This window comes from Bos indicus x Bos taurus, chromosome 3 (assembly GCF_003369695.1).
Source record: "Bos indicus x Bos taurus breed Angus x Brahman F1 hybrid chromosome 3, Bos_hybrid_MaternalHap_v2.0, whole genome shotgun sequence".
Lineage (NCBI taxonomy): Eukaryota > Metazoa > Chordata > Mammalia > Artiodactyla > Bovidae > Bos > Bos indicus x Bos taurus.
Window position 1 is genome coordinate 23,222,317 of NC_040078.1, and position 11,601 is coordinate 23,233,917.

The window sequence follows — 11,601 nt, forward strand, 5'->3', positions numbered from 1 at the left end:
AGCTTTCCTTGGAGAGATCTTTGCATTTATTTATTTATTTTCCATAGTCCATCTTACTATTATAACACTTATTCCACACTGTAGTTACATAGGTAAGCGGAGTTTAGAATGATAGGTTCTCAACTACCTCAGGGTAGTTTGCATCCAATTTTGTACTGACGTCTACCATCATTGCTTGATTTAAAAATACTGAATTAAAATGAGCTGCTTTCATATATACAATGGACTATTACTCAGCCATAAAAAGGAGTGCATTTGAGTTAGTTCTAATGAGGGGGCTGAACCTAGAGCCTATTATACAGTGTGAAGTAAGACAGAAAGAGAAAAACAAATATCGTATACTAATGCTTATATATGGAATCTAGAAAGATGCTACTGATGCACCTATTTGTAGGGCAGCAATGGAGACGCAGACATAGAGAACAGACTTGGGGTCACAGTGAGGGAAGGAGAGCGTGGGGTGAATTGAGACAGTAGCATTGAAACACATACATTCCCATACGTAAAATTAGATAGCCAGTGGAAATTTGCTGTACAGCAGAGCTCAAATCACTGGCTCTGTGACAACCTAGAGGGGTGGAGTGGGGTGGGGGCTGGGGGGGGGGGAGGGAGTTCCAGAGGGAGGGAACATACATATATCTATGGCTGATTCATGTTGATGTATGGCAAAAACCAACAAAATATTGTAAAGCAATTATCCTCCAATTAAAAATAAATTTAAATATTAAAAAAATGAGCTGCTTTCTTACATTTTTAGTTGATCGGGAGTTAGAAAACTGGATACCAAAGATACTTTCTCCTAAGTGCAAGCCTCTAATACTCATAAACTTCTAGTACTAGAGCTAAGATAGGTATGTTTTTAAAAGTATGTTGCACATTCCTGGAGATCTGATTTTTAAATGAGGTCACAGTAGCATCAACCTCAGTGAAGTTTCTGACTTCAGGGCATTCCTGAAATGTTTAAAAACATTTCAAGGTTCATCATCACATCAACTAAGATGAATGTAGAGATCTGTCAGATGAATAATTATTAAGGGAATAACAAAAGCATATCCATCTATTTTAACAATTAAGCCACAATTTAGAGAACCTAATTCTAAGCCACAATTTAGAGAACCTAATTCTAACCCAACAAATTTTTTGTTACGAAGGACAGAAAAATCACATGTTTATGATACAGAGTCATGACTCATTTAAAATTTTGCAATGACAATGCTTCTTTTCATGAAAAGTGTTCACCCTAGCATATATAAAATAGTAAAGAAGAATTTAAAATTTAAATATATTCAGATTAATTTTTTGTTTCAAGCTTTAAACAAGTTTCCAAAGTATTGTTGAAAAATATTCAACACACCATCAGTAGAGCATGTTTAAAAAGAAATTATGTTTGGGCTAAAATTCCACTTTATAAAAAATCAAATAATGACTACTTCTTGCCTCTTTCCATCTTTCAAGGCAGTAATTTATCCTGGATTTCTTCATAATTGTGATTCCTTTAAGCACTGTTAACTGAGTAGCCTGACTCAGTTTTCCCAAATAAACAATGAACAGTGTAATGAATAAACACAATTAAGTGTCTGAATAAATTGTTTCCTCATTCACATAGTCTTGAATACAAAATACAGATCCTATTAATATGCAGATCTGTAATTAATACTCAAAAGACCCAAATTCTGATATTATGCATAGGAAACAGGCCTACAGAAATGAATTTTTTTCAGATCCCCCCGTTAGTTAATGGCAGCCTCCATGCTGAAATCAATATTGCCCTGTAGTTTGATTTATGAGTACTAGCTTCCCATTAAAGTATAAGCTAAAGATGCTCCAACAGGGAGAGATTTATTTCAAGAAGTCAGCAGCACAATCTGTCTCTTGTCCAAAAAAAAAAAAAAAAAATTATATGGCAGATTTTCATCCTGCTGCTGCTAAGAAAATTTGGGCCTAATGGGTGGGGTCTTCCACGCCAGACCAGTGGAAGTGACTGGGTTTAGGTGGGGCTCGTCCTGGTAGGCATCATCCATCCAGCCAACAGGCAGGGCCTCAGCTCTTCAGGAAAAGAGAGCCTAGGAAGAAGGAACCATCACTACCCCACCCTGCTGCCTGTATCTAAGATGGGGCGGGGAGGAGGACGGGGCAGGAATAAGATAAGGCAGTGCTTTCAACTGTACCCCCGCATGCATTTCCCGGTCCTTTATCTTCTTTTAGCTTCCCTAGTGCTTTCAACCTGGCATGGCCTTCTGAATCCTGCGTTCATCTCTTGTTTGACTTGACCCAGCAGGCACGGCCTTCAATCTCATCTCTGCCAACGGAGCCCTAGACTACACGTTAAGCAAAGACCTTAGGGGTAGAGACTGAGTTTCCTATGCTTTAGTCCAGCGCCAATCCAGCGCCACACCTGTATTTCCAGGCAACTCCCTACTGTCTCTCCCCCTCCGCCCCCGCCACCAGCCCTATCATCCCCCAGTCCCTAGCCATGCCCTTCAACGTTCTCCAAACTAATGTCACTCTGTGTCAACCCTCCGAAGCGCCCGAGTCTCCAGCCCTGATTCCCAGCCCCAAAGGCGAAGGTTCCCCTACACCAGCGCTTCGGGCGCCGCCACTCCCGGCGCAGTCTGCAGCCTCCGGGGCTCCCGCGGTGCTCTCACCTCATCCAGGGTGCGGCTGCCGCGGCTGCCTCTTCCTCTTCGGCCGCTGCTGCCCAGCTCCCGGCCGGCTCGGGATGCCGTCGTTCCCGGCCGGGAGACTGCCGCGAGGACGGCGGGATTCGCGCCGCGTCCCTGGACCAGTAGGGCGCGTGGTGCGCCCGGCGGACCGCGCGGCAGCAGCAGCCGCAGTCGCAGCGGCGGCGGCAGCAGGACCCGCTGTCAGTCCTCTTCATGAATTTCCCGGTCCTAACCAGCCCAGTCCTAGTTACCGTCCTTGCTTGGTTTTCCTAAGGTCTTCCCGCACTGCCAGGACGCATCATCTCGGCGAGGATGCTATCCACTCCAGCTGCCCCCGGCGCGGTGCAGACCTGGGAAGACCAGGCCTCCTCCGCGCTGCCTCCGCCACCTGCTCCGCCCAGATTGCCTCGGTCCCTCTCCCACAAACACTCGCCGCTGCCTCTGCACCCTCTGTCATCTCCCCCTTCTCTCCCACCCACTACCTCAACCTGGAGAGCTTTTCATTTCCAGACCTCCTTTCTGTGTTCTTCCTATCTGCTCCATTGTCACTGTCCTCAATTTCCAACCTCAAAAACTTTCTCCTCTCACTCCTCTCCATATTTTCCTGGGTTTTGTCCTCCACCCTCCAAATCCATCACCCTCTTATATTTTACATTATTCTCTCCTCAGAATCATTACTTCTCTAGGTTTGTTGTCTAGCCTTCTTTCTCTCTTTTAAAATCTTCTTTCTTTTCAATTTTCCCTTTAGTTATTATAAAAACCTTTCTCATAAACAACCTCAATTTTTCTTTCAATTGAGACTTTCTGATTGCTATTTTCCATGAAGAGCTCATAGTAAAATATATGTAACTTGGTATCTGGTATCAAATCAAAAGCGTGTTTTCATGGTTTAAAAAAAAAGTTCATTGATCAAATAAATCTTCCACTCAATGTTTGTTCGGAAAACCCATTTTCTTATATTCCAGTCTTTTCTAAGAATGGAAACTGAGTCTCCAGCAAAGCAGAATGCTTCTACTGTACCATTCTATATCAGCAGTCTCAGCTTACTGGTTCTACTTAATGAGTTTTGGACTTTACCATGGTGTGAACATGAGATGCGTTCAGTGGAAACCAGATCTAGAATTTTGAATTTTGATCTTTTCCTGGACTAGAGATATGGGGTAATACTCTCTGGTGATGCTGGGCTCCCAGTCAGGTACATTTATAACCACTCTGTACCCATACAACCATTCTGTTTTTCACTTTCAGTATAACAGCCAATAAATTATTACATGAGATATTCAATACTATTATAAAATAGGCTTTGTGTTAGATGATTTTGCCCAGCTGTAGGCTGATTAGGTGTTCTGAGCATGTTTAAGGCAGTCTAGGCTAAGCTGTGATGTTTGGTCAGTTAGGTATACAAAATGCCTTTTGACAAGATATTTTTGCTTTATGATGGGTTTATAGGGAGGTAACCCCATGGCAATGGCACCCCACTCCAGTACTCTTGCCTGGAAAATCCCATGGGCACAGGAGCCTGGTAGGCTGCAGTCCATGAGTCCCGAAGAATCGTCGGAGACGACTGAACGACTTCACTTTCACTTTTCACTTTCATGCATTGGAGAAGGAAATGGCCACCCACTCCAGTGTTCTTGCCTGGAGAATCCCAGGGACGGGGGAGCCTGCTGGGCTGCCGTCTATGGGGTCACATAGAGTCGGACACAACTGAAGCTACTTAGCAGCAGCAGCAATCCCATTGTAGCGCTTCCTTGATGGCTCAGTGGTAAAGAATCCACCTGCCAATGCAGGAGATGTTGGTTCTATCCCTGAGTCGGGAAGATCCCCTGGAGAAGGAAATGGCAACACACTCCAGTATTCTTGCCTGGAGAATCCCATAAACACAGGAGCCTATCGGGCTACAGTCCATGGGGTCACAAAAGAGTCGGACATAACTTAGTGACTAAACAACAAGAAACAAAATCCCATTATAATTTGCAAGGCCTGAAAGGGACAAGGTTTATCTTTTAGTGGGTAGTATGGATCCCAAGGTTCATAGGCAATAGTCATTATCATTAACTCAGTGAGAATAAAGCTGAACATCTCTTAAGTCATTTTTTTCCTCCAAAATCTGCTATTCATTCTTCTGGTTTATTAACTCCAACACTACCATCCACAAAGTTGCTTGAGCCCCCAAACTAGGTATCATCAGAGATGTATCTTCCTCATGCAACTCATCCGGTCTTTAATTCCACTTCTTGACTATTTCTTTAAGTGGTCTCTCCCATCATGATTCCAGCTGCTTCCAGAAAATGACACTATCAGGTATCTCATCGTTCTTTCTTTCAAACCTAACTTAATCTGTATCTTTACAAATCTTTATTTTCCCCCCAATCTATCTTACTGAAGCCATTTATGACTCTCATCTCTACTTTTTGTTCTTGTTTAGTTGCTTAGTCATGTGCAACTCCTTTCTGACTCTTTGGACTGGAGTCTGCCAGGCTCCTCTGTCCATGGAATTTCCCAGGCAGGAATACTGGAGTGGGTTGACATTTCCTTCTCCCAGGGGTCTTCTTGACCCAGGGATTGAACCTGTGTCTTCTGCTTGGCAGGCGGATTCTTTACCACTGAGCCACCTTGGAAGATCCTCATCTCTACTAGAAAATTCTTAATTATCTTTTGTTGGCTTAATATTTTTTGGCCACCCTTTTTCTGTTAGCTCCATACTGAGCCTATAAACATGTTCACATTTCTTCATCCCTAAAACAGAGACTTCTTCCTCTAAACTCTATCATATCTCCCATTTCCCTTCCCCCTCTAACCACCACCATATCTCTCATTTCCCTTCATAACCAGTTTGCTTACATACACTGTATACATTTGATGTCTATGCCTCTTGACTTACATACATTGTTTACCACTTAATTCTCTGAAATCTGGCTTCTAATCCTATTAGGCTGAGCACCGAAGAATTGATGCCTTCAAACTGTGGTGCTGGAGAAGACTCTTGAGAGTCACTTGGACAGCAAGGAGAACAAACCAGTCAATCCTAAAAGAAATCAACCCTGAATATTCACTGAAAGGACTGATGCTGAAGCTGAAGCTCCAATACTTTGGGCATCTGATGCAAAGAGCTGACTCACTGGAAAAGACCCTGATGCTGGGAAAGATCAAAGGCAGGAGACAGGGATGACAGAGGATGAGGTGGTTGGATGGCATCACCAACTCAATGGACATGAGTTTGAGTGGACTGTGGGAGATGGTGAAGGACAGGGAAGCCTGGGGTGCTGCAGTCCATGGGGTTGCAAAGAGTTCACTCGACTGAGCAACTGAACAACAATACTATTATTTAGTAGAAGTTGCTTTCCTAGCAGACCCGGACTTTGGCTTTGCCCATAGACTAGAGGTAGATTTTATCTAATATACAAATTAAAAGGAGTGGTGTTCCCAAATTTAAAATGTATATGCCATTTTCATTAGTTGAGTCAGATAAAAAGTTCAATGAAGTCACAGCAAACTCAAAAGCTAAGAAGTATTGAAACATCCAGTTTTAGCTAGGATGGAGGAGCATGTATCAGAGTGACTTTTCCCACCTTGGGTGGGGGAGTAGGATACAATAGAATATATAAATACTTATAAATATGTAAGTATTACATATATATATATATACACACACATACATACATATAAATATGTTGTTGTTCAGTCACCCAGTCATATCCAACTCTTTGAGACCCTATGGACTGCAGCACGCCAGGACAAAAAGATATAAATATAGAAAAATACAGAAACAACTCTTGGAAGGAACTGATGAGTAACCTAAGCAGGCAGGATTCGAATCTATGATTCTTAAGGAGAGAGAAGCACATGAAATGAGCTCCATATTCATCCTGGGATTTCTTTCCAAATCAAGTGCTAGAGAATAATCAGGGTTTCCCAGGTGGCACTAGTGGTAAAGAACCCGCCTGCCAATGCAGGAGACATAAGAGATGCAGTTTGATCCCTGGATAGGAAAGATCCTCTGGAGGAGGTCATGACAACCCAGTCCAGTATTCTTCCCCAGAGGATCCCACGGACAGAGGAGCCTGGCGGGCTACAGTCATAAGGTCGCAAAGAGTTGGACACAACTGAAGCGACTTAGCATGCACATATGCCTACACCAATAAAAAATTTTTAAGAAAAGAATATTACTGTATATGTTGAGAAAATAAAGTATTGATTCAAAAGGGAAAACAAGCTTATTTCTTTTGTTAGATTTACCTACATATTTCATTTATTTTGGTGCTGTTATAAGTGAAATTACATTCTTAATTTTATTTTGGAATTATTAATTTCTAGTGCAATTACAATTGATTTTGTACCCTACAATTCTGACAAATTCACTTATTAATTACAATTTTTTGTGTTCGCTCTTTAGAATTTTCTATGTACAAGATCAAGCCATCTGCAAATAGATTTGGAGTTACTTTTTCCTTTCAAATGTTGTTGGCTTTATTTCTTTTTCTTGTCTAATTGCCCCAGTAAGAACTTCACATGTAATGTTGAGGAGAAGTAGGGAAGTGGACATTTTTGTCTTGTTCCCAATTTTAGAGAAAAAGCTTTCAGTCTTTCACTTTTAAGTATCATATTAGTTTTGCGTTTTTTTATAAATGTCAATTAATCAGGTTGAGGAATACCTCTTCTAGTCCTAGTTTGTTGGTTGTTTTTAAGAGAAAAAAGTGTTATATTTTCTCAAATGCTTTTTTCATTTTTTTGAGATGAACACTTGAGTTTTGTCCATTATTCCACTAATAGGTACATTACATATACTGATTTTCATATGTTAAGCCAACCTTGTGTTCCCAGGATAAATCTCATATCATCATTATTGTATAATCCATTACTTGCTTCTGGGAAAAGTTCACTACTATTTTGCTACTTATCTTTATATAAGGTATATTGGTCTGTCATTTTCATTTTTTGTGAAGTCTTTGAGTAATAGTGGCCTCATAAAATGAGCTAGGACACGTTCACACTCTCCTTTTTTTTTTTTTTTTTTGGTAGGGGGAAGAGTTTGCAAGGTATTAGCATTCTTTAAACAATTGCTAAAATTCACAAGTTAAGCCAGTTGGACCATAACTCTTCCTTGTTGGAAGTTTTACTACTGCTGCTGCTGCTACTACTGTTGCTGCTGCTGCTGCTGCTACTACTGTTACTGCTGCTGCTGCTAAGTCGATTCAGTCGTGTCCGACTCTGTGCGACCTCATAGACGGCAGCCCACCAGACCCCGCCGTCCCTGGGATTCTCTAGGCAAGAGTACTGGAGTGGGTTGCCATTGCCTTCTCCAACTATTACTATTACTACTCATTTAATTGCTTGTTATAGGTCTATTCAGGTTTTCTGTTTCTCTTTGAATCAGTTTAAGTAGCTTGTGTTTTCCTTGGAATGTGTCCTTTTCATCTAGTGTATCTAATTTGTTGGCATACAATTATATATAGCATTCCCTTATAATCCTTTTAATTTCCATGGGCAATACTAATATGCCCTCTTTCATTTGTAATTTGACCCATGTATTTTAATTTGTTTAAAGAAGGGAGGATAACAAAGACTAGTAATAACTGAAAGCTCTGACCCCTAAGGTTGTAAAGAAAATCACTCAGAAAGAAAGTTGTTTGCTCATTTCCGACACACAAGTATGGATGCTGCTGCTGCTAAGTCGCTTCAGTTGTGTCCGACTCTGTGCGACCCCATAGACGGAAGCCCACCAGGCTCCCCTGTCCCTGGGATTCTCCAGGCAAGAACACTGGAGTGGCTTGCCATTTCCTTCTCCAATGCATGAAAGTGAAAAGTGAAAGTGAAGTCGCTCAGTGGGTGTCCAACCCTCAACGACCCCATGGACTGCAGCCTACCAGGCTCCTCCATCCATGGGATTTGCCAGGCAAGAGTACTGGAGTGGGGTGCCATTGCCTTCTCCGCAAGTATGGATAGAAGAGAGTAAAGAAGCAGGAGGTGAAGAGGTATAAGAGGAGGAAGCCAAACAACACTGGGAACAAGAGCGTAGCCTTGGGCCAGGGTCCTGGTTCCACCGCAGGGGACACACATAACAGAATCTTTGAGCTCTTTACAGAACTAAAACCTCCAACAAAAGGAAGAAGATGTTAGCATTCTTCATTCCAGAGAAGACCACCTGAGATTAGATTAAAAGAACCAGAGAAGCTCATCAAGAGACTACCAGGTCTAGACTCTGCTTATACACCGTGATCTTTATCAGCATCCCTGCCCTTGAACCATTGCTATAAAACTGCACCAAATTCTCCCAAATGGGGAAACACAGTTTTTGAAGGATAAGCCCAAATTCTGTCTCTGAAATTCGATCCAGCACTGGTGCAAAGAGGCTAAGCTTTTGGCTTTGCCGATTGTGAATTACGCTGTACGTGCTCATTCCACTCTGACTCTTTGCAAACACATGGACTGTACCCGCCAAGCTCCTCTGTCTATGGAATTGTCCAGGCAGGAATACTGGAGTGGGTTGCCATTTCCTACTCCAGGGGATCTTCCCAGCCCAGGGATGGAACCCATGTCTCTGGGGACTCCTGCATTGACAGTTGGATTCTTTACCACTGGTGCCATCTGGAAAGTCCTGGAATATTGTATACAACCGATGAAGAATTGTCTCAGTCCATGAGTAGGCCATTCATTCAGTCATCTATTCATCAAACATTAACTGAGCATTTGCTAGGTTCCTGGGGGAACAGGGCACTAGACTCTGGGGGATAACAAATGACTACTATTACTGCTCTAAAAGATTTTAGAGGCTATGAGGGTAAAAAAGAAATCTGTTAAAACTTTTAAGTTCAATAAAATATTTTAGATCCTATCAAAACTATTCCAATTATCCTCACAACCCCACTATCTCAAAATCCAAGGGATGGGTCTGGTGGTCTCTGCCTAGCTTTCCCAACAAAGCAGGGAAATCGGACAAAAATAAAGAAAGTTTCATGACGTAGCGTCTAAAGGCAGGGAGTAGTTTGCTTAGGCTGGATATTTGAAGCAGGGTATCTAAGGTGGTAATTATTTTAAATAGTGGCTTTCACATTACTTACAGTGTGCACCTTGTTCATTTTTCCTCCTTCCTCACCCAAATCCTAACTTTCACTTTAATGTCTGGACCAACTAACTGTGTGTGGACAACATAGGTAAAGATTGTGAACGAACTTAAGGTTGAACAAAATGAAAGTTCTGCTTTATTGGAGCTCACATTGTAGGACAGTTTAGTCAGTGAACTGATAATTCAAAATAACCACCAGCTCTGAGGGCATCAATATATTCGCAGCCTGATCGCCGCTTCCCAATCACCAGTGCAGCCAGGAGAACCAGGCTCGAGGTGGGGCCGACGGGCGGGTGCCACGATGGAAGGCGGGGCTCGTTCTGGGAGTCCCTGGAGGTAGCCAATGGCCACCTGGGAGACGGAGCTTTTGAAACCGACTGGCATGGAAACTGACCAATCAGAAGCTAATCTGGATAAACTGCAGAAGTGGTACCAGCAGAGTTTTGGCGCAGTTTGATAGGAGGTGCGGGTTGAAGAGCGATAGCTCAGATAAGCTGCTATTTGCTAATCTGTAAGAAAAGGTTTCAGTTTTTAAATAACTAGTTCAGCCATACTACCACATATGCCTGATAACAGCCCAGAAATAGTGCCTTTTTTTTTGTCTGCCAAGAGCATCACTTCCTCCTGAGGAAAAAAAAAAATTTTTTTTCATTTTTGGAATTATGTAATTCATACAGGAGCTGCTGTTTACTTACAGACAGTGTTTGGTCTGGGGGTTGATACGGGCCACAGGTTTCTGGGAATGTTATTATTCATCTTCATAACCTAGCTCAGTGTCTGGCATACAATTAGGCACTCAGGAATTGTTTAAAAATAAGTGGACACAAGCCTTGAACTGTTGCTTTCTTTGATCTCTCGTGTAAAGTCTCTAACCTTCTGACTCTGCCTTAATGGAAAGTCCCATTCTGTTTTAGCAGCTTAATTTAGATAGGTGCTTTATTTCGTTTATTTGGATACGAAGTGCTGTTCTGATATTCAAATTTCTGTTTACCTCCCCCCACCCCTCAGTACAACCTTTACAAATTCCAAGATTCTTGAATTTGACCCATTTCATAGTGTTGTCGGGCTTCCGGCGTAGATCAGTCAGTAAAGAGTGTGACTGCAATACAGGAGACCTGCATTTGATCCCTGGGTTGGGAGGATCCCTTGGAGAAGGAAATGGCAACCCACGCCGGTATTCTTGCCTGGAGAATCCCATGGACAGAGGAGCCTGGCAGGCTACAGTCTATAGAGTTGTAAGAGTCGAACACGACTGAGTAACTAAGCACACAGGAATAGTGTTGTCAGGTTTCAAGCAGACATCGGGCCTTGGGGAGAGCCTAGATCCAGGAACTACAAAGAGGCTGGAATTCCTGCTCCAAATTTGCTTCTCTATGCATTCTTCTCTCTTTGCTTCTCTCATCAACATAGCCTTACCCTTAATTAAAATATTGGTATTATCAATTTCCTATTACTGGAATTGTTCCAGCAGAGGCTGAATGACAATGACCATTTGACACCATGGTAGAAGACGCATCCTTGTTGAGTGGGAGGAAGAGAAGTTAGGTCAGGTTACATCTTTGAGCTATTTTAAATGTAAAATATTATGATTTTGTCAACCTAGGCTCCCATATACACAAGGATTGCCTTCCATTTCACTTTCTCACTGTGTTAAATAGCACCATCAGTTTGTCTTGTCTATATGCCTGTCCATCTTTTGTGTGGAGTCAATCCTCCCAAAATCCTCTCAAGAAATAACAGTTTTCTCCTAGTAGCTGTAGAGTTGTAGAAAAGGTAACAAAACATGAGCTCTTTAACCTATGGTTAAATGCTAAGATGGAATCGTATCAGGATTAGGAGGATAGGTTTTGGAGTTCAACAGCTCAAATCCTA

At 42.2% G+C, this 11,601-nt stretch overlaps 1 protein-coding gene across 7 annotated transcripts in view; it reads right to left on the reverse strand.

The window, feature by feature from the left end:
• The window catches only part of PDE4DIP (phosphodiesterase 4D interacting protein), a 238,549-nt gene extending 235,554 nt beyond the window's left edge, over nucleotides 1-2,995 (reverse strand). For 4 of the 7 annotated variants that reach the window (XM_027535547.1, XM_027535530.1, XM_027535485.1 and 1 more), the window contains exon 1: nucleotides 2,646-2,995. In XM_027535547.1, the coding sequence (XP_027391348.1) occupies nucleotides 2,646-2,878 (233 nt within the window). In that variant the 5' untranslated portion in view covers nucleotides 2,879-2,995. The remainder of the gene's footprint in view (nucleotides 1-2,645) is intronic. The other 3 variants (XM_027535545.1, XM_027535481.1, XM_027535537.1) reach the window with 2 other exon arrangements.
• Nucleotides 2,996-11,601: the final 8,606 nt, after the last annotated feature.